The sequence below is a fragment of the Salvelinus fontinalis genome, chromosome 3 (genome assembly GCF_029448725.1).
Source record: "Salvelinus fontinalis isolate EN_2023a chromosome 3, ASM2944872v1, whole genome shotgun sequence".
NCBI lineage: Eukaryota > Metazoa > Chordata > Actinopteri > Salmoniformes > Salmonidae > Salvelinus > Salvelinus fontinalis.
The window spans coordinates 14,194,991-14,220,183 of record NC_074667.1 but is presented as its reverse complement, the minus strand read 5'-3'; the positions used below and the strand labels follow the sequence as shown (position 1 = coordinate 14,220,183).

Sequence of the window (25,193 nt, the reverse complement as noted above, 5' to 3'; positions counted from 1 at the left end):
CGAATGCGACTTGGACCCAAAGTCACATGTTCAAATGTTGATTAATTGCACTGCTAGCTAGCTACCTAACTAACTAAACAAACAAACAATATTTTACAATTCTCCACGATGGCGGATGTTAAAGTAAAGAAAGAATCCACAGATCCTGTAGACATTGAAAACAGGTTTGTCGCTATCAAGAAGGCCCTAGCATAGGCTAGCTCGCAACCTAGTTACCTAGGTAGCTGTCTATTTTCACTTGCTCAAATGGGCTACATTTGACCAACTATAGTAGCTAGCAAGACTTAGACCAAGGGACTTAACATTAGCTACTTTTAAATATGCCTTATACAACTAAACAAAGCTGCTAAAGAAGGCGTTTCAATTAATTCAGCCATGTTTTTAATCCTAAACTCCTAGACCCACAAGGTTGACAATGACAGTTTGATTCATGTAGCTAGCTAGCTAACTACTGTATAATACATGAACTAGCTACTGTAATGCTCGTCATCTACTAGTTAGACTAGTTATCTAGCTACGTCAATCATTATTTCTGAATAAGCAGTAAGACATTTATAGTTGAACTTATAGTAAATCTGATGTCCTGACTACCTAGGTTCCTAACTAACGTTAATGTTCTCCTCTATTATAAAGGATAAAGGCACTCTGTCAACAGTTCCCTCATGGAATAACAGACCAGGTGATCCAGAATGACATGCCTCATTTGGAGGGTCAACAGAGAGCCATGGCCATCAACAGACTACTGTCATTGGTAAGTGGCACAGGTGTAGCCGTGGTGCCAGTCCGTTTCTGCTCTCTTAACGACTCCTTATGAAATTGTGATGCCAATAGGCTCAATAGTTCTGGTTGATAGCGCAATGCTGAGGATAAGAATATTGTAAACAAGTTTGTTTTTGTGCACACAGGGTCAGTTGGACCTTCTACGAAACAGCTCAGGACTTCTATACCGCATGAAGGATGCCCAAACAGCAGGGTAAATGTCAGCATCGTCATTTAACAATGTTTTTTTTAAGGAAGCCTTTAGGAAGGACTTTTATTTTTGGATGATTGGTGACTTTAACTGTGTTTTATTATGTCCCAAAGCAAAATGAAAGGCTCTGACAATCAAGAGAAGCTGGTGTATCAGGTCATTGAGGATGCAGGGAACAAAGGTAGCCCCTGTCCCCTTAGGTAGCCTACTTGGGTAGATCAGACGGAATTGGATAGGTATAAGCTAGTCTAGGTGACTAGGCTTGGTGACATTTTCCCCATATTGTTTACATCTATCCAATCCTCTCAGATCTACCCAAGTGCTATGGGGTAAGAGATGGGAGTTGTCTTTGGATGGGGCCATCAAGTTCATTCAAACCTGGCCAACTCACCCAGTTCACACTTGAAACTTCACAGTATCCACAACCACATTATTTTCCATTAGTGTATTTCTTTGTGAAATGTTCTTTCTTTTTGTATATTTATGAACTGTCCTCTTGCTTTTACACAGGGATCTGGAGCAGGGACATTAGATATAAGAGCAACCTTCCTCTGACAGAGATCAACAAGATCCTCAAGAACCTAGAGAGCAAGAAGCTGATCAAGGCTGTGAAATCAGTGGCTGTGAGTCGAGCTTCAAACACCAAAATATTCTGAAATGCATGTTTTAAAAACCAGCGATAAATAATTGAATCAAGAAAAGCACCACTTAATAATATGAATGCATCAGCAGTCATGCTATCCAAACTCTGTATAATTGTTTAGTCTCACTTATAATGAGTTATTGTTGTTGTTTGTCCAGGCGTCAAAGAAGAAGGTTTACATGCTATACAACCTGCAGCCAGACCGCTCGGTGACTGGGGGAGCCTGGTACAGTGACCAGGACTTTGAGTCTGAGTTTGTGGAGGTTCTCAATCAGCAGTGTTTCAAATTCCTTCAGAGTAAGGTGAGGGTTCCACTGAATGGGAGTGGGACAACTGTCTTACAATGGACAAGTCACAGAAATTAAAAGGGTGTGTTCTGTACTGAAAATGTTTGGAAATAAGCTACTAATTACACTGATTTTATATGAGCACATCAACGTTGGGAACCGTGCAAAGCATGCTTCAACCTAATAGATTATGCCATGAAGAAAACCTTTACGGCTTCTGGGGCACTTGCATTTGTTTTGGAATGCATCCTACAATTCTTCCAATTCTAAATGCAGGGCTGGTTGACATAGCCAGAAACGACTCTGGCTCTTAGTTATAAGCTATCTGGTAACCAAGAGTTTACTAAGACATAATTTCTACGGTCATGTTGGTTTGTTTGTCACCCTCTAGGCCGAGGTGGCGAGGGACAGCAAGCAGAACCCCATGGTGCAAAGAAACAGTTCCTTTGCCAACTCTCACGAAGTGTGGAAGTATATTTGTGAACTTGGCATCAGCAAGGTGAGACTGCTGCTGGCTACATTCTGTTTGGTTTTGACTGCAATTTTGTCACGTTTTTACAGGTAACGGCCAAAGTTGTCAAGACCAGGGTGGAATCCTCCACTGGTTGGTCAGGACCGGGGCATATTTGTCCATACTTAGTACTATTTTCACACTATTGACCAAACAGAGCTGTACTGTCTGCACTGGCCTGGTTATGACTCTGCTATAGTTGCAGGAAATGGTCTGGAAAGGTCCATGCAAAAAGAAAATATCAGAGCCAACAAAGTATGGTTGGTACTCTGTACAAATAAGGTGAAAAGGGTACAATGTGAGGAAGTGAAAAGTAACAACTGTCTCACCTTTTTAGCATACAGTTGCTATGTATTTCCTATGGAGGTTGTAAGTCTGAATATTGCACTTTGTGTACAGGTGGACCTGTCTATGGAGGACATTGAGACTATTCTGAACACACTCATCTACGACGGCAAGGTGGAGTTGACCATCATCGCGGCCAAGGAGGGCACTGTGGGCAGTGTGGACGGCCAGATGAAGCTGTACAGAGGGGTCAACCCCATCATCCAGCCCACGGGCCTGGTCAAAGCGCCCTGTGGCCTCTGTCCGGTGAGCCCCCCTTCACAGGCAACAGCAGCCAAGTGGCTCCGTTTCAATATCCATACCAGCATATCACTTGGTATTAAACATCGCATTGGGGACATACACTGAGTGCACAAAATATTAGGAACACCTTTTCCGTGACCGACTGACCAGGTGAAAGCTATGATCCTTATTGATGTGACTTGTTAAATCCACTTCAATCAGTGTAAATGAAGGGGATGAGACAGGTTAAAGAAGGATTTTTAAGCCTTGAGACAATTGAGACATGGATTGTGTGTGTGCCATTCAGAGGGTGAATGGCAAGACAAAAAATGTAAGTGCCTTTGAACAGTGTATGGTAGTAGGTGCCAGGCGCACCGGTTTGTGTTAAGAACTCCAACGCTGCTAGGTTTTACTCGCTCAACAGTTTCCTGTGTGTATTAAGAAGGGTCCACCACCCAAAGGACATCCAGTCAAGTTGACACAACTGTGGGAAGCATGGGCCTCTGTGGAATGGTCTTGACACCTTGTAGAGTCCATGCCCAGATGAATTGAGGCTGTTCTGAGGGCAAAAGGGGGGTGCATCAATGTTAAGGTGTTCCTTTACACTGTGTATACCAGTGGTCACCAACCGGTCGATCTTCACGGCATTCCTAGTCGATAGCCAAATATTTCTGTAGAAAAGCCAACAAACGATAAAGGCTTGCGCTCCTTTTTTAAAATTGTGTTGAGCTGTTGCCGGTAGGTGCTTGATTCAAAGGTCCTGTGCACCGGGTAAGCAAAGTGTTCCCATGAGACAAACTCCGCCTACCCGGCGGAATGGCAAATCTGTGACTAAATCGATTGTACCTACTGCACTGCCAAATCGGATTGCTCAAATCACTGTGGCTACAGAGCTTCCATGACCCTGGCCACAGCCAAGTTTAATAGGCTGCTAGCCTTCGTAATATTGAATCACATTTAAAACCATGACCACAGAGAGACTGTCAACGAATTCAGCAAAGAGCTGCTGTTTTTATGAGTGAGTTCATGTTTAAGTTTTTATTCAACACTATTACAAAACGCGCTTCTCGATACTTTCGCTCGGGCTGCAGCTGCAATGAATGAGTAGCCAAGTATTGATAGTCCTGCATTTTATTATTATTATTAGCAGCTCGTCGTGTCGATTTTAAGATGATGGAATATTTAACTTTCTCTGGTCATAGGAACAACATGAATTTGTGCATGAGACAGATGCGGTGCGACTTGAGTTTTGCCATCAGGTGGAAGACTGTGTCCCCTCTCTCTGGTCAGTCTCACCGGAGGAAAGGAATGAGAGAGCAGGAGGTTGGGGAAAATCGTTTTGAACGGTCATCCAACTCGGAATTCCAAGTCTGAAACTCGGGCGCCTTTCTTGAGCTCCGACTTTTCGACCTGAAGATCACTGACGTCGTGATTTGATCTCGTTGACCATCGGATGCAGGTACCACCAGTCCAGTAAAATTAAAAAGCAAATTATTTCAGTTCATGCTCCACAGTGCCTCACAAGTGCTAAACCAACTGATCTCTTTTGTTATCAAAGCTCGAGTTTTGAAATATAATATAGTCTGATTAACAGTATTGGCAGGCCAATCATATAGCCAATGTGCTGTGATAATGTATTAGGCCTACTGCCCAAACCTCATTATTACAAAACTGTTTGTGTGAGGTTAATGTAAAAAACAAACATCTGAGGAGTAGATCTCAGCTTGCTTTTTGACTGCGAAAGTGATCTTGACTCAGAAAAGGTTGGTGACCACTGGTGTATACTAACACTGAAACTACATCACCAGTGTTGTGTTTTCCTGCATTTGCGTTGTTTATAGTTTGCTACACCAAAAGCAGCACACGGCAGCACAAATCAAAAGCGCCAGCCACTTTATCAGTTGAGAATGCTTCAGAGACACATAAACACACATACCCTGTATAGTTTGGCCGTAAGTGGTATGCTAGTGTGGACATTGGAGTGCCCGGTCACTCGTCAAATACTAGAAAGGCATGTTTTGACCTTGGGCTGGGCAGAAAGAAAGCAGACTTGCAGAGTTCTGATCCTAAATGTTTTACTATTTCTATTCAAAGTACTTTACCTGTAGCCAGATAGCCAGCAGGAAATGCTAGAAAAAGGTCAAGTAAGTATGGTGATGCAGGAGTGTACTTTAAAAAAAATGTAACCAGGCAAGTCAGATAAGAACAAATTCTTATTTACAATGATGGCCTATCTGGGAACAGTGGGTTCAGGGACAAAACAACAGATTTTTATCTTGTCAGCTCGGGGATTCGATCCCCCAACCTTTCGCTTACTGGCCCAACGCTCTAACCACTAAGCTACCTGCCAGCCCTAATCACTACTAAATCTATTTCTCTCTTCTCTTAGGTGTTTGATGATTGTCATGAAGGAGGCGAGATATCCCCCTCTAACTGTGTGTATATGGCAGAGTGGCTGGACATTTGATCAGTGACTTAGCTTGTTAAGTTTTTTTTCCTCTGTGGAAAAGTTTAATGTAATTTTTTTTTCTTCTAGCAACCTTTGATGCATCTGAAGATATTTTTATTCACACAGGGCTTAATAAATATTTTAAGGCTGACTGAGAACGTCTACTCTCCTTGGGAATGTAACAGGCTCAATTGTGTCCTGCCGCTACATTTATCTATAATTTTTTAAATAAAATGTTTAATTTAACCTTTATTTACTCATGAAAGTGGTGAAGATGGACAAGTTTTGCAAAAACATTCCTTTTGCTCTGGAAATAAACATAGAAATTGTTTAACTTCTTCAGCACACATGATATAACACAGCATTGTTATATTATAAAAAGCCTAAAACTTTTTGTCAGACACATTTTTAAACCCCTTGTGCCAATGTGAATATTACCCATAGCAATTTTACAGCTGCCTACATTGCAGTTATGTAGATATCAGATTGTTAAATCATATTGATGATGAGCCTTCTTAGCTTCAAATGTCAAGTCAGTCATTTAGTATCTATAGCAACTATAGGGCATTTAATTAAAAGTAAATCACAATTGCAGGTAAAACTTTGAATTATCAGCAAAATCTTGCGTAATTGTGTCAGATGCTCGATTAGATTCTGGGGAGAGATGTAAGAGAGAAGCCACTAGCAAAGTCTCTACCCCCTTAAACGGAAACTCTCAGCCAAACACCTCAATCTAAAGCTGTTAGTGTAATGTGTCTGCAAGAACAGATCACTCGAGGCAACTCTTAAATAGACTGAGCGTTATGACGTTGCTGCAAAGCCCTTGCTTACAGATTGAAGGGTAGTGCTTCAGACAATCCCACGCTTGTAATTTTGGAAGATTGTTGGGAATATGAAGTATCTGAGGGGTTTTGGCTTGGTGATTTGGAAAAAGGGTAGAGGGGTATGCTATCAGGGATCTGGTAAGGCTGACTGGTATGTTCCTTCATGTCTGAAGGCCTTATGTGATTAAAGAAATGATTGAAGAAAATGAGTGGTATGATGTAGATCATTTGGGTACACTAGATCACTGTAATCAGTTTTATTCCTGTTTGGCAATGTTGGATTGAAGGGTCCCAATAGCATGTGTTTTTATACCGGTGTTCAATGTTAGCCTGTGCAAGCGATTACCCTAATGTTTGTCTGTAAATCCTGTTTTTGTGCCAAAACCATCAACATAGTTAAGGGATGGAAACACAAATGACTTCTGTCTTTTCGCACAGCATTTTATTTGCAAGAAGCCAGTTTGATGGAAACTCACGGCTGTCAGTAAAATGCGCATTTGTGGGTGAATCTTAATATTTGCTGAACTCTTTCAACAAACTGCTGGAAACACAGGTGAATCAAAACTGGCGAGTCTTACGTAGAGCACTCAAAGTAATGGAGCAAAAGATAAGCACATTGATGACATTGTGAACGACACTTGATAAATTGGAATCTCCATCATATCGTAATCATAAGGGTCCACGAGGATTCCCCAGAGGGACACCGAGTGAAGGGAGCAACTGAACAGATATTCGTAATTGGGCTATTGTCCTCATTGCGTGTCATATTCCAATGGCGGACAACTCTGCTGCTTTTTAAGCAGCTGCCCTCAGCTTTCGCACTGCGTCAATGAGCTCAGGGAATTGTGTGTTCTGGAAGTGTCCTCGGTCTGTGTATTTGTGCAGCACCGCGCCCAGGCCCTCGGCCACAGCTTGCTGCTCCTCCCAAGGCAGGAAGGGGTCATCCGTGGAGCCAAACTGAACGATGTGCCCAACGTTTCTTCTCATTTGCTCCCACTCCCATGGCCGGCTAAAATATCCTGAGTGAAGAGATACACAGGGAGACATAACGGTGTGTTCCAAACTGCCTACATTGCAGTCGCATACTATCAGATCAATAAATTATATTGATGGGGTCTCTGCAATGTCAAACACTACTTCCACATTTGCAGGGATCGGATACAGATCTGATTGGTCTCATCTCTACAAATGAGGAAATGGAGTTGTACATTAAAGCAATTACTTTACGACATGATAATCTGCACAACCCGACTGCAATATAGTCATACTGGGATGCAGCCACTGTTTCAGTGACTTGAGGTGGGGGATGGATAAACGAGTGGTGATTTACATTAAACTGGATTTAGGGACACTTGACTGCAGCTTTTCTGTGGCGCTCTTGTATCCCAATTCAGAAATTAACACTAGGCTAAACACCTGGGCCCAGTTTTTCAGAATCAGAATGATCTGGGTTCTGTAACCCACTATTTTGCTTTCCAGGATCAGATCAACCTGGGTGATTTGGAGCCAGAAAATGATTGGATAGGGTTATTCTGAGCCAGACATTAAAATCTCAACATCACAGAATCTGTATTTTCAGTGCTTTGAATAGGCCTACACCTTGCCATGTACTGAACAGGCAATGTTACTACAGATGACTAAACTACATGAATACAGATGACTAAACTACATGAATAAAGATATTCATATAAATTATGGAGCTTGCTTCTCGTATCACTTGTAAGTACATGCTTTTATTTGACACTGCTCAATACAACAACTGACCACATACCTATACTCCAGTCAATTTAACATAATGGAAATATTTAATGAAACCTTTTTTATTTCTCTGAAATTCCACTATTGGAATGCCTTTCACCTTTCTAAATCTACCCTTCTAGTGAGATCAAGGTTATCCAGATTTTCATCACTACACACCGAATTATCAGAATTGAAATACCCAATTCATATTTAATCCAACCCAAATCCAATTAGAAAAGTGAATGTTGTAGTTAATTGGAACTGACACTGGTAAGTAATCTGTAAACTCACCACTCTCTCTCTCATTCTCATCTCCCAGGTCAGAAGTATAGGCACCCACCAGAATGAGGCCAAACACGTTGTGTGTTTCTGCATACCTGCATGGTACCACAAAGTTAGGTATAGTAACTTTCCAACAAACAAAAAGGAAGAGTTTGCATGAGGAATATCCTCAAATTCTTTTTAATCACGATCCTACCTCATGGCTGCAGCTGCCCCAGAGCTGTGGCCAATGATGACAGTCTCCTCATCACATTGGAGCTCCTCCTGAATGAATGGCAACCATATGCTCTCTCTGGCTGTCACTAGAAAAAGAAAAATACAGTACTAGCACCTCACAGTAATGACATTGGAGGCCCAAAATGAATGGGTTTAAATACTGAACTTCATTCTACATACCTGGGTCAGGCATGTTGCTCAACAGGCAGGTCATATCTGGAATCTATAGGACAGCAAGTTAACTATTAATACCAAATGAAGTATCAGTAAGTAAAGGTTGAAAATGGGCGATTCCACGCCAGGATAGCTCAAAACATGTTTGGTATTTCAGATCGTTATGGCAATTCTCACATAGAATCTTCTTTGGTAGTAAGGATGTTATGATTTTTACATTTGCATCACAAACCATTTCTGAGCAAATTATGATGAAGATAGTGGCAATTTTAGGCCCTTTTTAGACCTATACCTCTCGTAAGACCCTATGATCCGTGAACTGCACATGATACAGACATCTTGGTTTCATTATACTCCTTATAGTGTGCTCTAAAATATGGAGTTGGTCGAAATTATGAAACGCAATTTTTCACATTAATTTATTCAACATTGAAAATATGAATGTCTCAAAAGTACCCTTTTTAATATAGCTTATTTTTTGTTTGAAACAATATACTCTTCAAACACGTCACATTTCCAGAGTGGGTGCTTTGCTACTTATAAAGATATGACCCATTTTATACATAGAAATTGATATTGGTTAATGACCTATCATATTTCAGCAAATCACCAGGAATTTACCTTTGAATTAATTTTCCCCATTCAAAGTGTCATAACTTCAAAAGTAGCAGAGCACCCACTGGACATGTGATGTACTTGTAAAGTATATTGTTTTAAACAATGTTTAAAAATGTACAAAATCAAAAAGGGCACTTTTGAGATATTCACATTTTTAATGTTGAATAAATTCAGGTGAAACATTTTATTTCAAAATCTAGGACATACGCCATCATACTCTTCCATCATATAATTCTCAGAAATGATTTGGGATACAAATGTAAAAAGCATATCAAACATTCTTCCTCCAAATGAAGTTTCTATGGAATAATTTCCAGAACAATCATAGACCATATCTCTTCCATGCATTGCACTTGTCAATTAGAATTCTGTATGGAGGATATCCTCCATCCAAAATGCAGGGCTCTGTATAGAGCTAGCTTATAATGTGATATCTGAGGAATCTAGGCTAGTTTATAATGTGATATGTGAGAAATATAGGCATTTGTGGTCATCTGTCACTGAATATAATAATTCATTATTTGGTGTGTATTAATACGCATGTGTGAATTTGATTATTATAAATGTTTTAATCCCAACTCCCCTAGACAAAGCCACCTTGTCATTCCATAATTGCTGCTGTGGCTACTGCTGGCTAGCATGAGGATGAAAAGGGCAGTTTTTCAGGAAAATGTAAGTATTTAAATCTTCTCCATGTACCATATCTCGCACTGGCACAATGCTGTCTTAATGTAACCATGATTGCGTTCCGACGCCCATGAGCTCAGTAGGGTCAGGTATCTTCTGGCAAAAGTAAAACAAGTGGTTCCTACCGTTTAAAGTTCATGATGCATTTATAAGTTATATTCTTCTTGATGTCTACATATCATTACTCTAAAAGTCCAAAAATGTACGTAACAAGCAGAGTAACCAATACATGAAACAGTTGTCAAAATCATAGGAGCCACAGTTCGCACATCCCTTGTTGGGAGCATGCGGGCGCAAGCTCTTAGACTTTCGCATACTTTAACAGTGCGCACCTTATTTATCTGTTTTTTGGCCCATCCATACCAATTGGACCGCTCTACATCTCCAGCTCCATTTCCTGGGACAATTATCGCTTTCGTCAGTGGCATTTTCTCTTATCCACGTTGTCTTCTGTCGATGTTTGAATACACTTCCCTAAACAATGCTGACTGTGAGTAGTCATATGACGCTCATCAGTGCATGTTCGAGTGAGTCAATTTTGCGCAGCGAATGGTTGTGTTCCAGATAGACCATATAAATATTAGAGGACTTAACCAGTTTTAGCATGTACATGGCCATTGAGGGCTTCCACCATTGAGGGAGTTCGACAAAGTGCACCAGACTATTGCCCGTGAACTGAACGGGCAAAAGCAGCGAGGGAGGAGCACCCTTCTCAAATCGAACAGTAATCTGTGCGGTCATGTTGTCAACATGGCAGCATGGTGGATCGTTCAGAAACATACAACATATCTTTTCCATAAAATATATGTTCTAATTTTTAAACTAGTTTTCATTGGGAAGGCAGATAAAGCAATTACTTTTGCATTACTCCACACGCTTAACCTTCGTCACTTTTGTTTTTGGCCGACTCCGCCGTCGGCCAAAATGGGGAACATGGATCACCCCTGGGAGGCAGCCCGGTTCTGAAACCAATGCAATCAACGGTCTGGGGCATTAATCGAACCCCTTCATTTTGAAGTAGTCAACTGGTTGGGAGCGATCAGCCATTGATCCAAGCATCGTCTTTATCTTCAAATGGTGTGCTATGGTTTGTAAATGGATGTAAGCTATATCACCGCCATCTTGTGGCCACAATAAATTAATGCCACACAAGATTTGGTTCAGGACTCCAGTACTGCAGGTGGGCAGTATCACCAATATTAGCGTTACACTTTTTTCAAACACAAAATAAGAAGAAAGTGGGCCAATCATTTCTAGGCAACAATTAAGTACCGTACTGTGAGTGTTTTCAAATAAAATGGTCAAAAAGAAACAACTTCTTAGCAAAGAGCAATTTCTCAAGCAAATATTTTTGCTAGGACTTTCTGGGAGTGGTCTGAGTGGGGAGGGGGAAACTGAAAACCAGCTGTTATTGGCAGAGAGGTTTGGAATTCTTTCAAATTGGAGAGGTCTATTAACTAATTTACCGCCTGGTGATGCCAAAACCACATCCCACCAAAACGGACAGAAATTTTAGGTTGTCTTTTCAAACAGCTCTTACACTAAACGGGCATTATCCTAATTTTTACAATGTCACAGTATTATTCCAACCTCATAGTGTGGAAATGTATATAAAACATAGGATATCACATTTTTTGTCTGCACTGGGCCTTTAAAATGGAAACTCAATGGCGCTGCCCATGCTGTCACAGACGCAATAATGGCACAGATACAAAGATAAAACCTCTTTCCATCAAATGACAAAATAATTATATAATTCCATCACAAATTACCAAATATTTCAACCATACATTATGGTAGTCATACAGTAGATCCAGAATACATTGGTATAGGTTAAAATAAACTAAAAAGTGCTGTAAGTCCGCTATTCATATGGAAGTTTAGTTGCTAATTGTTTGTGTCACATTTGGACTTTTGAACAACAGATTTTTTTACCTTGTCAGCTCAGGGATTCGATCTTGCAACCTTTTGATTACTAGTCCAAAGCTCTAACCACAAGGCTACCTGCCGCACCTGTATTTAAATATAAGTACAAATATGGTCACATTTTGTATAGGGAACACATCTTAAGCTACTATGCCCTTATTAATCCAACATACTAAGAGTCTGTTTCTTGTGTAACTTGCTCTTTATTAACTATTAGTACGCCTTTATTATGGCTATGAGGTTATTACGGATTGACCAATAAATACATTACTTATCATGTTTGAATAAGAAACACTTAATTAAGGTCTACTAATAACACATAATAAATGCCTTATTAGCCATATACACACTTACAAATTAGAAAATAGAGGTGAATATATATACCTTTTTTTCATCATATTTGATGTATCAGCTCTCGTTGGTTGGCCCTCGCTTCATACTCGTCGCCAAACCCACTGGCTACAGGTTATCTACAAGTCTCTGCTAGGTAAAGCCCTGCCTTATCTCAGCTCAATGGTCACCATAGCAGCACCCACTCGTAGCACGCACTCCAGTAGGTATATCTCACTGGTCACCCCCAAAGCCAATTCCTCCTTTGGTCGTCTTTCCTTCCAGTTCTCTGCTGCCCACGACTGGAACGAACTGCAAAACTCTCTGAAGCTGGAAACACTTATCTCCCTCACTAGCTTTAAGTACCAGCTGTCAGAGCAACTCACAGATTACTGCACCTGTACATAGCCCATCTATAATTTAGCCCAACAACTACCTCTTCCCCCACTGTATTTATTTATTTATTTTGCTCCTTTGCACCCCACTATTTCTATTTCTACTTTACACATTCTTCCACTGCAAATCTACCATTCCAGTGTTTTACTTGCTACATTGGATTTACTTCGCCACCATGGCCTTTTTTGCTTTTACCTCCCTTATCTCACCTCATTTGCTCACATTGTATATAGACTTATTTTTCTACTGTATTATTGACTGTATGTTTTGTTTATTCCATGTGTAACTCTGTTTTTGTATGTGTCGAATTGCTATGCTTTATCTTGGCCAGGTCGCAGTTGCAAATGAGAACTTGTTCTCAGCTAGCCTACCTGGTTAAATAAAGGTGAAATAATATATATATATTTTTTTAAATCATCATCTTATATTAATTTCATATGTTTTAACAATGTAATGTGTGTTTAAATGTATCAATCGAATTTGCATTAATCAACAAATGCATATTTGCTTATATGTACGGAGTATGCTTCATAATGTCATATTAATCTTAGAAAAATAAGTATTTGAAAGCAATATACTTTTCTGTCTGAAAATAAAACTATTTTCCTCAACTGCGTTATGCACTCCAGTCAGCAGATGGCGATGTGTGTCTAGTAGTGGACTGCACTGTTCTTTTGGCTGTTTCGAATACAACAACAGATCCCACCTCGGTAGCTTGCTGCTATCCGACATTGCTGAAACATTTAAGCTTTTTAGACCATTTCGGTATACTAGTCGCTGTGTTTTAAATACACTTTTATCATAGTTACCTCGTGATTTCATATGTTCATATTAATCAGCAAGCTGGCAGACACCTGTAGGTTATCTTCAAACTAGATTAGCCCTAGCCAAGTTGCTAATGATAGCTAGATAGCTAACTAGTTAGCTAACATCTCCGACCATGAGCTCACTGAGCTACTTCCCCCCTGCTAAAGAAGAGGATGTCTACTGGACAGAGACAGACGTTCTCGTGAAAAAGTTGAAGGAAGAGGAGGCTGTCACAGTAAAAACATTTTTCGAAGAATTAACAATGAAAGAAGAGGAAGAAGCTTTCAGAATGAAAGAGGAGGAAGAGAATGAGGAGGATGCAGTGGTTGGTGTGAAAGAGGAGGGTGAGATGACTGTCTCATTGAAAGAAGAGGAGAAAGGTGACAAAGAGGAGACTGGAGATCTTAACACCAGTGAGTACAGTATTAAAACGGGGAGAGTCTTAAACTGATGTGTGATTTTAAAGTGACATCCCACTGAAGTTCTACACTTGAATATGTTGTTCTGTACTGCAGAAATGGTTAAATTCACACTCTTGTGCATTTTGCTATTTGCCTCATGACTCCACGTACTTTGTTGACTATGAACTTTCTTGTTTACCCTACCGTGGGACAGACTATGTTTGTTCCCACACTCGGGACTCTCAATTGGTTACACAGACTTTTAGCCTCCCATCCTATTCTAACCACCTCTCGCCGGCTTTGGATTCATGTTACCTGATGAAATTGCTGGATAATATGATCCTAATGCACATTCAAATGCCATAAATCAACACTGCAGCGCTCTCCCTGTCCTCTGCCGTGCCTTGATTGTATGTAAACCTTGTATGTGCATGTACACCCTGGTACATCTACTGTTGCTAGCCAAATTCTGACTTGTGCTCTGATATCTGTTTCACTGATTTCTGCTCTCGTAAAAGCCTGGGTGTTCTGCACATTAACACTAGAAGCTTATTACCTAAAATGTATCAATTGGAAGTGTGGGTTCACAGCTCCAAACCAGATGTGTTGGTCATTACTGAGACGTGGTTAAGAAAGAGGGTTTTGAATACTGATATTAACCTTTCTGGCTATAACCTTTTTCTGCAAGACAGATCTTCCAAAGGTAGGAAATGGCAATCTTTACCCAGGATCACCTAGAGTGCTCGGTTGTCTCCACCAAGTCTGTCCCCAAACAATTTGATTTGCTGGTTTTAAGCATTACACTTTCAAATAGCTCATTGTTGACTGTTGCGGGTGTTATCGTCCTCCATCAGCACCGGCCTGTACCCTACCTGCTCTAATCTCTCTCCTGGCCCCTTACATTAAGTCTGAATTTGTCCTGCTAGGTGACCTAAACTGGGACATACTTAAACCACCTGACAAAGTCCTAAAGCAATGGGACTCCCTAAATCTTTCTCAGATTATTACCAATCCTACAAGGTATGACTCCAAACACCCAGAAAAGGCTACTTTCCTCGATGTTATCCTCACAAATAATCCTGACAGGTACCAGTCTGGTGTTTCTGTAATGACCTTAGTGATCACTGTTTTACAGCATGTGATTCGTAATGGCTGCTTTGAGAAACGTCCTGTCCTGATTTGTCATACACGCTTGCTAGAAAACTTTAATGAGCAAGCCTTCCTTCATAACCTGGCCTCTGTAAATTAGTATAGAATCAGCCTGATCCCCTCTGTCGAAGAAGCTTGGACCTTCTTTTTTTGATATCTTCAGTGATCTTGTTAACAAACACACCCTCATAAAGAAAATGAGAATTAAAAACAGGATCAGCCCCTTGTTCGACCGTGATCTTGCAGAGTTACTCCACCTCAAGAATTGCATTTGGTAAAAGCCTCGGCAAACGGAAACTCAAGCTCACTGGCTCTCGTTCAGGCAAATGAGAAATAAATGCACTCAGGTTATCCGGAAGGCCAAAGTGAGTTACTTTAAGGAGCAGTTCTCTCTCTGGGTTTAACCCCAATACATTTTGGAAAGCAGTTAGACCTGGAGAATAAAACCTCCTCACAGCTGCCCATGTCCCTGAAAGTTGATGTGGTTGTTACTGACAATAAGCACATGGCTGAGCTCTTTAATCACCACTTCATTAAGTCAGGATTCCTATTTGACTCAGCCATGCCTCCTTGCCCGTCCAACATTTCTTAATCTCCCACCCCTTCTAATGCGACTAGCCCCGATGCTCCTCCCTTTTTCCCCCCTGCCCCGCTTCAACGTTTCTCCCTGCAGACATTTACTGAGTCCGAGGTGCAAAAGGAGCTCCCTAAAATTGACCCTAAAAAAACATCTGGGTCAGATTAAACTTCCTTCTTTAAGGTTTCTGCCACTATAATCACCAAGCCTATCTCTGACCTTTTTAACCTGTCTCTCCTCTCTGGGGAGGTTCCCATTGCTTGGAAGGCAGCCACGGTTAGTCCTTTATTTAAAGTGGGAGATGAAGCTGATCCTAAATGTTATAGGCCTATTTCTATTTTGCCCTGTTTATCAAAAGTGTTGGAAAAACTTGTCAATAATCAACTGACTGGCTTTCTTGATGTCTATAGTATTTTCTCTGGTATGCAATATGGTTTCCGCTCAGGTTATGGATGTGTCACTGCAATCTCAATGATGTCACCATTGCCCTTGATTCTAAGCAATGTTGTGCTGCTATTTTTATTGACTTGGCGAAAGCGTTTGATACGGTAGACCATTCCATTCTTGTGGGCTGGCTAAGGAGTATTGGTGTCTCTGGTATGCTAACGACCTCTCTCAAAGAGTGTATAAAGCCAGAACATCTGCTGACTCAGCCACTGCCTGTCACAAGGGTGTACCCCAAGGCTTGATCCTAGGCCCCACGCGCTTCTTAATTTACATTAACAACATAGCTCAGGCAAAAGGAAGCTCTCTCGTGCATTTATATACAGATGATACAGTCTTATACTCAACTGGCCACCCCTGGATTTTGTGTTAAATGCTCTACAACAAAGCTTTCTTAGTGTCCAACAAGCTTTCTCTGCCCATAACCTTGTTCTGAACACCTCCAAAACAAAGGTAATGGGGTTTGGTAAGAAGAATGCCCCTCTCCCCAAAGGTGTGATTACTACCACTGAGGGTTTAGAGCTTGAGGTAGTCACCTCATACAAGTTGGGAGTATGGCTGATGGTACTTTGTCCTTTTCTCAGCACATATCAAAGCTGCAGGCTAGAGTTAAATCTAAACTTGGTTTCCTCTATCGTAATCTCTCCTCTTTCACCCCAGCTGCCAAACTAACCCTGATTCAGATGACCATCCTACCCATGCTAGATTACGGAGATGTAATTTATAGATCGGCAGGTTAGGGTGCTCTCGAGCAGCTACATGTTCTTTACCATTCGGCCATCAGATTTGCTACCAATGCTTCTTATAGGATATATCACTGTACTTTATATTCTTCTGTGAACTGGTCATCTCTGTATACCTGTCGCAAGACCCACTGGTTGATGCTTATTTATAAAACCCTCTTAGGCCTCACTCCCCCTATCTGAGATATCTACTGCAGCCCTCATCCTCCATATACAACACCCGTTCTGCCAGTCACATTCTGTTAAAAGTCCCCAAATCACACGCATCCCTTGGTCGCTCGTCTTTTCAGTTCGCTGCAGCTTGCGACTGGAATGAGCTGCAACAAACACTCAAACTGGACCGTTTTATCTCAATCTCTTCATTGAAGGACATAATCATGGACACACTTACTGACAGTTGTGGCAGCTTTATGTGATGTATTGTTGTCTCTACCTTCTTGCCCTTTGTGCTGTTGTCTATGCCCAACAATGGTTGTGCTGCTACCATGTTGTGCTGCTGCCGTGTTGTGTTGCTACTGTCATGACGTGGCCCTTTCTGGGTGTAGAACGCCCCCTCCCTCACTTTCTCTTACACTCAGGTTCTGTTATCTCCGGTCATAAATTCCTGGCGGAGACTCTTCCCCCCTGGTCATACAGAAATTGAGAGCGCAGAGAAAGAACGATGGACTTCACTTGGAGACGCCTAAATCCACAAAATGGGAGAATAAAAAAAATATATATATATGTTTATGAGAATGTAGGAATTGTCCGTGGACACTTAAGGGACAGTTGTGACGAGTGTGTTTCATTTGGTGTTCTCATGAAGTACAGGAAACACACATAACAGTATCTCTTGAAGTGTACATTTCCCAGCTGTCTGGTTTACATCTAAATATTGTGAAAAGTATGTGATTAAGCATGAAACTATTTGTGAAAAGATGTAATGTGATATTAACTGTCTAAATGAGAGTATGGATTTTCATATAAAGATGAACTAGTCAGTGGCCACAGCCCCGTGAGCCCAGACATCACATTTGGCGTCATGGACTGCCCTTTTCTACCGTTACATATAAAACCCACTCCTGATGAAATTCACTTAAGACTAAGCACACCCCAGCGTGAGCTGAGGTTGCAAATGGTTGAATTTCTGAGACCAAAACATGCCGGGTGACGATGGTGTGTGACTCTACCAAAGGACAAGACTATTCCACGTGGAGCATTGGATACACGGCTGGAAATGGTTAAACTCTGAGACTATCGATCCCTACAGAATAGGAGCAAATCTTGACACAAATTACTAGTCTGCAGCTATAAATTATGTAAACCGAGGACGAGAATACAGACAACCGCCGAAACATCTATTCTATGAGGACATTTGTGAATGGTACTCTGAAGTATCCATTCTAACCACAAAATACTTTGATCTTCGTCGAAACGCAACCAGAGAGACTCTGAACTCTCCAGCAGACAGACCGGATTCCAACAGAGAAGACAACAATGACATACGGCGTACATTTGAAGTCGGAAATGTACCTACACTTAGGTTGGAGTCGTTAAAACTAGTTTTTCAACCACTGCCCAAATTTCTTGTTACAAATTATAGTTTTGGCAAGTCGGTTAGGACATCTACTGTGTGCATGACACAAGTAATGTTTCCAACAATTGTTTACAGACAAATTATTTCACTTATAATTCACTGTATCACAATTCTAGTGGGTCGGAAGTTTACATACACTAAGTTGACTGTGCCTTTAAACAGCTTGGAAAATTCCAGAAAATTATGTCATGGCTTTAGAAGCTTCTGATAGGCTAATTGACATAATTTGAGTCAATTGGAGGTGTACCTGTGGATGGATTTCAAGGCCTACCTTCAAACTCAGTGCCTCTTTTCTTGACATCATGGGAAAATCAAAAGAAAACAGCCAAGACCTCAGAAAATATTTGTAGACCTCCACAAGTCTGGTTCATCCTAGTGAGCAATTTCCAAACGCCAGAATGTACCGCGTTTATATGTACAAACAATAGTATGCAAGGAAGGAGAGGAGACGCGCTCAGGAAGGAGACGCGTTCTGTCTCCTAGAGATGAACGTACTTTGATGCGAAAAGTACAAATCAATCACAGAACAACAGCAAAGGACCTTGTGAGGATGCTGGGGGAAACGGGTACAAAAGTATCTATATCCACAGTAAAACGAGTCCTATATTGACATAACCTGAAAGGCCGCTCAGCACGGAAGAAGCCACTGCTCCAAAAACCCCATTAAAAAAGCCAGACTATGGTTTGCAACTGCACATGGGGACAAAGATTGTACTTTTTGGAGAAATTTCCTCTGGTCTGATGAAACAAAAATAGAACTGTTTGGCCATAATGACCATTGTTATGTTTGGAGGAAAAAGGGGGAGGCTTGCAAGCCGAAGAACACCATCCCAACCGTGAAGCACGGGGGTGGCAGCGTCATGTTGTGGGGGTGCTTTGCTGCAGGAGGGACTGGTGCACTTCACAAAATAGATGGCATCATGAGGATGGAAAATGATGTGGATATATTGAAACAACATCTCAAGACATCAGTCAGGAAGTAAAAAATTGGTTGCAAATGGGTCTTCCAAATGGACAATGACCCCAAGCAATACTTCCAAAGTTGTGGCAAAATGGCTTAAGGACAACAAAGTCAAGGTATTGGAGTGGCCATCACAAACCCCTAACTTCAATCCTATAGAACATTTGTGGGCAGACCTGAAAAAGCATGTGCGAGCAAGGAGGCCTACAAACCTGACTCAGTTACACCAGGTCTTTCAGGAGGAATGGGCAAAAATTCAACCTACTTTTGTGGAAAGCTTGTGGAAGGCTACCCGAAACGTTTGACCCAAGTTAAACTATTTAAAGGCAATGCTACCAAATACTAATTGAGTGCATGTAAACTTCTGACCCGCTGGAAATGTGATGAAAGAAATAAAAGCTGAAATAAGTCATTCTCTCTTATTATTCTAACATTTCACATTCTTAAAATAAAGTGGTGATCCTAACTGACCTAAGACAGGACATTTTTACTAGGATGAAATGTCAGGATTTGTGAAATACTGAGTTTAAATGTATTTGGCGAAGGTGTATGTAAACTTCCGACTTCAACTGTAAATATATACTTGCAATTATTCTTGAATGAGGATTAGCATTTCATTGTATATAATTATAGACTGTGTGTAAAGAATCCATTTGTCTTTCCCGCTCTTTGTCATTCCCACCCCTTTCCCCTTGTCCACCAAGCACTCATATTGGTTTAGCCCACTAGGGTCTCTTTCCTATCATTGTTAGTAAACAATATCTTTGTTATTTGTTTGTGTATTTCTGTGATTATTTAGTTAGTTAGTAAATAAATAACTGAGCCAATTGGTGTATGGATGATTCATAGCAGACGCTGTGTTCGTGCAGATAACCAACAATTTAAGATGTTCAGATGAGACTGACGAAGGTAATAATAATAATTCATTACTAGAAAACTATTTTATCAGATATTAAAATATCTGAAGAGTTATATTCAGAAAATTATAGCTTTTTAATCTTAACATTTTCCGTGGTCCCCCGACTTCCTAGTTAATAAAATGTAAATGATTAGTTTAATCACCTTATGATAATTACAGAGAATTGAATTGATAAATTAAGTTTTCACATATAATGATACGAAAGACACGACACTACCATGTTGTTGTTGTGTTGCTGCCATGCTGTGTTGTCATGTGTTGCTGCCATGCTATGTTGTCGTCTTAGGTCTCTTTATGTAGTGTTGTCTCTCTTGTCGTGATGTGTGTGTTGTCCTATATTTTTTATTTAATTTATTTTTGTTTTTAATCCCAGCCCCCATCCCCACAGGAGGCCTTTTGCTTTTTGGTAGGCCGTCATTGTAAATAAGAATTTGTTCTTAACTGACTTTCCTGGTTAAATAAAGTTGAAATAAAAACGTAAAAATAAATAAGATGTTTGGCCTATACCATCAAAGAGGGCTACCAACAAAATATTAACAATGGATCAAATGCGTCCTATGCCGTTGATTTAAATATTGTAGTTCTCAATATCCATTTCTGCTCAGCCAAAATACATGACATTTCATGAGAGAAGGATTAGATTTCAAGCTCTACAGGGTAGCCTAGTGGTTAGAGTGTTGGACTAGTAACCGAAAGGTTGCAAGTTCTAATCCCCGAGCTGACAAGGTACAAATCTGTCGTTCTGCCCCTGAACAGGCAGTTAACCCACTGTTCCTAGGCCGTCATTGAAAATAAGAATTTGTTCTTAACTGACTTGCCTAGTTAAATAAAGGTAAAATAAAAATTATAAATTTGTTTATGAAATCTCAACAAAAAAAATGTACCTAATAGTTCTGAAAAGACGGGTTATTGAGGGATCTGATTTGGATTGAACCTAATAGGAAGACGGATCTATCATGTGGAGGTTTCATTCAGGTCTCGCTGTTTAACGGAATTCTGTGTTTGTCTTTGGCAGGAGAGAGACCAGACTCTCGCTCTGAGAGTGGGAAGAGTCCTTCAGAGGAAGCAGACGTAGAGAAGCCCAAACCAGCCAGACCACATCAATGCTCCCACTGCGGAAATAGTTTTACTTGTTTAGTGGACCTGAAAAGGCATAAAAGTATACACACAGGAGAAAAGCTTTACCACTGCTCTCAGTGTGGAAAGAGCTTTTCAAAGTCACAGTCATTACAATTGCACCAGAGAGTACACACAGGTGCAAAACCTTACCACTGCTCTGACTGTGGGATGAAGTTTGCGCTGTCAGGTAATTTGAAAAGACACCAACTGGCACACACAGGAAAGAAGTCTTACAGATGTGATCAATGTGGGAAGAGTTTTACTACATTCAACTCCCTGATAAACCATCAGCGAATACATACTGGAGAGAAACCTTACCACTGCCCTGTTTGTGGGAAGAGTTTTAATCAGCCAAGTAACCTGAAATCACATCAGCAGAGACACTCAGGACAGAAACTTCACCACTGCTCAGATTGCGGAATGAATTTTACTACATCTGGGGAATTAAAAATTCACCAGCGAACACACACAGGAGAGAAACCTTACAGCTGCTCTGACTGTGGGAAGAGTTTTGCTAGACTAGATGGATTGATGGTACACCAGAGAATACACAGAGCAGAAAAACCTTTTAACTGTGATCAATGTGGAAAGACATTCACTCAGTCAGCACATCAGGCTATACACAAGAGAATACACACAGGGGAGAAGCCTTACCACTGCTCAGACTGCGGGATGAGCTTTAATTACTCAAGCCACCTGGCAACACATCAGAGAATACATACAGGAGAGAAGCCTTATGGCTGTGATGAATGTGGGAAGAGATTTGTTCATTCAGGATCCCTTGTTAAACACAAGAAAACCCACACTGGAGAGAGGCCTTTCCATTGCTCTGAGTGTGGGAAGTGTTTCGTTAGGATGGCGCATTTAAAATCGCACCAAAGAATACACACAGGAGAGAAGCCGTACCACTGCTCTGACTGTGGGATGAGTTTTGCTCAGGCAAGCAACCTTAACACGCACCAGCGGACACACACAGGAGAGAAGCCTTACTACTGCTCTGACTGTGGGATGTGCTTTAGTTTCTCAAAAACCTTGACCATACACCAGAGAACACACACGGGAGAGAAGCCTTATCACTGTTCTGACTGCGGGAAGAGATTCACTCAGTCAGGAACCCTGGTAGAACATAAGAGAATACACACTGGAGAAAAGCCTTACCACTGCTCAGACTGTGGGATGAGCTGTACTTCTTCTAAAGATTTAATAGTTCACCAACGAATACACACCGGAGAGAAGCCTTATGGTTGTGATCAGTGTGGGAAGAGATTCACTCAGTCAGGAACCCTGGTTAAGCACAAGAGAATACACACTGGAGAGAAGCCTTACCACTGCTCTGACTGCGGGAAGGGATTTGCTCAATCTCAGCAGCTGAAATCACATCAGCGGACACACACTGGAGAAAAGCCTTATTGTTGTGATCAGTGTGGGAAGAAATTCACTCAGTCAAGAAGCCTGGCTGAACACAAGAGAAAACACAACAATTGTGGGTAACCTTCCCACTTTTGTTAGCTCAAGCAAGTTGATGGTAGACCAGTGGACACACATAGGAGAGAAGCCATGCCTTGCTGTGACTAGTGGGAGTTTTGTTACCTTAAGCTTTCTTTAAGTGCGTCATTGTGGCCTTCATCGGTGTGATCTAATGCAGGGTTAACAAGGTGCCAGCCCTCTCAAAACTTGTCAGCCTTTAAGAGTTACAATATATTGCACATTGGGTAATAAACTGTGTATGTACAGTTGAAGTCGGAAGTTTACATACACCTTAGCCAAATACATTTTAAACTCAGTATTTCACAATTCCTGATATTTAATCCTAGTAAAAATTCATTGTCTTAGGTCAGTTAGGATCACCACTTTATTTTAATAATGTGAAATGTCAGACTAATAATAGAGAAAATGATTTATTTCAGGTTTTATTTCTTTCATCACATTCCCAGTAGGTCAGAAGTTTACATACACTCAATTAGTATTTGGTAGCTTTGTCTTTAAATCTTTTAACTTGGGTCAAACGTTTTGGGTAGCCTTCCACAAGCTTCCCACAATAATGTGGGTGAATTTTGGCCTATTCCTCCTGACAGAGCTGGTGTAACTGAGTCAAGTTTGTAGGCCTCCTTGCTCGCACACGCTTTTTCAGTTCTGCCCACAAATTTTCTATGGGATTGAGGTCAGGGCTTTTTGATGGCCACTCCAATGCCTTGACAGTGTTGTCCTTAAGCCATTTTGCCACAACTTTGGAAGTATCATTGTCCATTTGGAAGACCCATTTGCGACCAAGCTTTAACTTCCTGACTGATATCTTGAGATGTTGCTTCAATATATCCACATCATTTTCTTCCTCATGATGCTATCTATTTTGTGAAGTGCACCAGTCCCTCCTGCAGCAAAGCACCCCCACAACATGATGCTGCCACCCCCGTGCTTTACGGTTGGGATGGTGTTCTTCGGCTCGAGATGACTTTTCTCCAAAAAGTACTATCTTTGTCCCCATGTGCAGTTGCAAACCGTAGTCTGGCTTTTTTATGGCGGTTTTGGAGCAGTGGCTTCTTCCTTGCTGAGCGGCCTTTCAGCTTATGTCGTTATAGTACTCGTTTTACTGTGGATACAGATACTTTTGTACCCGTTTCCTCCAGCATCTTGACAAGGTCCTTTGCTGTTATTCTGGGATTGATTTGCACTTTTCGCACCAAAGTATGTTCATCTCTAGGAGACAGAACGCGTCTCCTTCCTGAGTGGTGTGACGGCTGCGTGGTCCCATGGTGTTTATACTTGCGTGCTATTGTTTGTACAGATGAACGTGGTACCTTCAGGCGTTTGGAAATTGCTCCCAAGAATGAACCAGACTTGTGGAGGTCTACAATTTTTTTTTCCTGAGGTCTTGGATGATTTCCTTTGATTTTCCCATGATGTCAAGCAAAGAGGCACTTAGTTTGAAGGTAGGCCTTGAAATACATCCACAGGTAGACCTCCAATTGACTCAAATCATGTCAATTAGCCTATCAGAAGCTTCTAAAGCCATGACATAATTTTCTGCAATTTTCCAAGCTGTTTAAAGGCACAGTCAACTTATTGTATGTAAACTTCTGACCCACTGGAATTGTGATATAGTGAATTATAAGTGAAATAATCTGTCTGTAAACAATTGTTGGAAAAATATTTGTGTCATGCGCAAAGTAGATGTCCTAACCGACTTGCCAAAACTATAGTTTGTTAACAAGAAATTTGTGGAGTGGTTGAAAAACGAGTTTTAATGACTCCAACCTATGTGTATGTAAACTTCCGACTCCAACTGTATCTTTGTGTGTGGCGGGGTTGTTTCACTCTCAGCGGGGTCGAGGAAACCAGAAGCATCCGGTTTTCAGGGGAAAAACAGAGAATAGGCAAAAGCCCGAAAATCTGATGGTTGCAGTGTCTCCGACCCCGCTCAGGCGTTTATTTTACAGCTGCTATGTTAGGTTAGAGTTGTTGAAACATTGTAGTAGTCTGTTTTTTCAGCATTGCTTTAAATAGTTTTTATCAATAAATGGCCTCAGGCATTTTTCAACACTTGTGACATAGGTTGATGCTTGCTATTGTTGAGTGGAGATCAGGCACGCCTCCAGGATTACATGCCTGAAAGGGCATTTTAAATCCATGGGGGGGGGGGGGGGGGCACAACTAGTATTGCTTTAGAGCCCTAATATAACAAGGTTGATTGATCCTACTGCTGTTCAAATGTGCAAAATATGATCTAAAATGTAGCCTTACACAACAACCATTGTTTTATATTTATTTAACCTTTATTTTGACAGGGAGTCAATGCTGAGACCACAGTCTCTTTTCCAGATGAGCCCTGTATAGCACCACAATACACATCGAAATACAATAAACACAAACTACACAT

The 25,193-nt window shown here is 41.0% G+C and overlaps 3 protein-coding genes across 3 annotated transcripts; 2 read left to right on the top strand and 1 right to left on the bottom strand.

Annotated features, from left to right (window-relative positions):
- The first annotated feature begins 5 nt into the window (after window positions 1-5).
- Window positions 6-5,585, top strand: polr3f (polymerase (RNA) III (DNA directed) polypeptide F). Its single transcript, XM_055907169.1, has 9 exons — window positions 6-164; window positions 634-751; window positions 906-973; window positions 1,084-1,151; window positions 1,481-1,593; window positions 1,772-1,915; window positions 2,292-2,399; window positions 2,811-3,002; window positions 5,368-5,585. The coding sequence occupies exons 1-9, from the start codon at window positions 109-111 to the stop codon at window positions 5,443-5,445; spliced, it is 945 nt and encodes a 314-aa protein (XP_055763144.1). The 5' UTR covers window positions 6-108; the 3' UTR covers window positions 5,446-5,585.
- Window positions 5,586-6,671: 1,086 nt separating this feature from the next.
- On the bottom strand, window positions 6,672-10,711 carry rbbp9 (retinoblastoma binding protein 9). Its single transcript, XM_055907180.1, has 5 exons — window positions 10,301-10,711; window positions 8,670-8,712; window positions 8,470-8,575; window positions 8,283-8,368; window positions 6,672-7,270 (listed from the first exon to the last, which is right to left on the bottom strand). Exons 1-5 carry the CDS (start codon window positions 10,394-10,396, stop codon window positions 7,047-7,049), a joined length of 555 nt encoding a protein of 184 aa, XP_055763155.1. The 5' UTR covers window positions 10,397-10,711; the 3' UTR covers window positions 6,672-7,046.
- A 2,593-nt stretch (window positions 10,712-13,304) lies between these two features.
- Window positions 13,305-24,856, top strand: LOC129839615 (gastrula zinc finger protein XlCGF57.1-like). Its single transcript, XM_055907146.1, has 2 exons — window positions 13,305-13,840; window positions 21,213-24,856. Exons 1-2 carry the CDS (start codon window positions 13,561-13,563, stop codon window positions 22,805-22,807), a joined length of 1,875 nt encoding a protein of 624 aa, XP_055763121.1. The 5' UTR covers window positions 13,305-13,560; the 3' UTR covers window positions 22,808-24,856.
- Window positions 24,857-25,193: the final 337 nt, after the last annotated feature.

Bases quoted from the DNA above. Each gene is read 5' to 3' on its own strand.
- polr3f (XM_055907169.1), top strand. From the start codon at position 109: ATGGCGGATGTTAAAGTAAAGAAAGAATCCACAGATCCTGTAGACATT. The intron at 1,152-1,480 runs GTAGCCCCTGTC...GCTTTTACACAG, and splicing joins TGAGGATGCAGGGAACAAAG to GGATCTGGAGCAGGGACATT. The intron at 3,003-5,367 runs GTGAGCCCCCCT...CTCTTCTCTTAG, and splicing joins CGCCCTGTGGCCTCTGTCCG to GTGTTTGATGATTGTCATGA.
- rbbp9 (XM_055907180.1), bottom strand. From the start codon at position 10,396: ATGCCACTGACGAAAGCGATAATTGTCCCAGGAAATGGAGCTGGAGAT. The intron at 8,576-8,669 runs GTATGTAGAATG...TTCTTTTTCTAG, and splicing joins GAGCAACATGCCTGACCCAG to TGACAGCCAGAGAGAGCATA. The intron at 7,271-8,282 runs GTGAGTTTACAG...CTCTTCACTCAG, and splicing joins TGAGAATGAGAGAGAGAGTG to GATATTTTAGCCGGCCATGG.
- LOC129839615 (XM_055907146.1), top strand. From the start codon at position 13,561: ATGAGCTCACTGAGCTACTTCCCCCCTGCTAAAGAAGAGGATGTCTAC. The intron at 13,841-21,212 runs GTGAGTACAGTA...TGTCTTTGGCAG, and splicing joins GACTGGAGATCTTAACACCA to GAGAGAGACCAGACTCTCGC.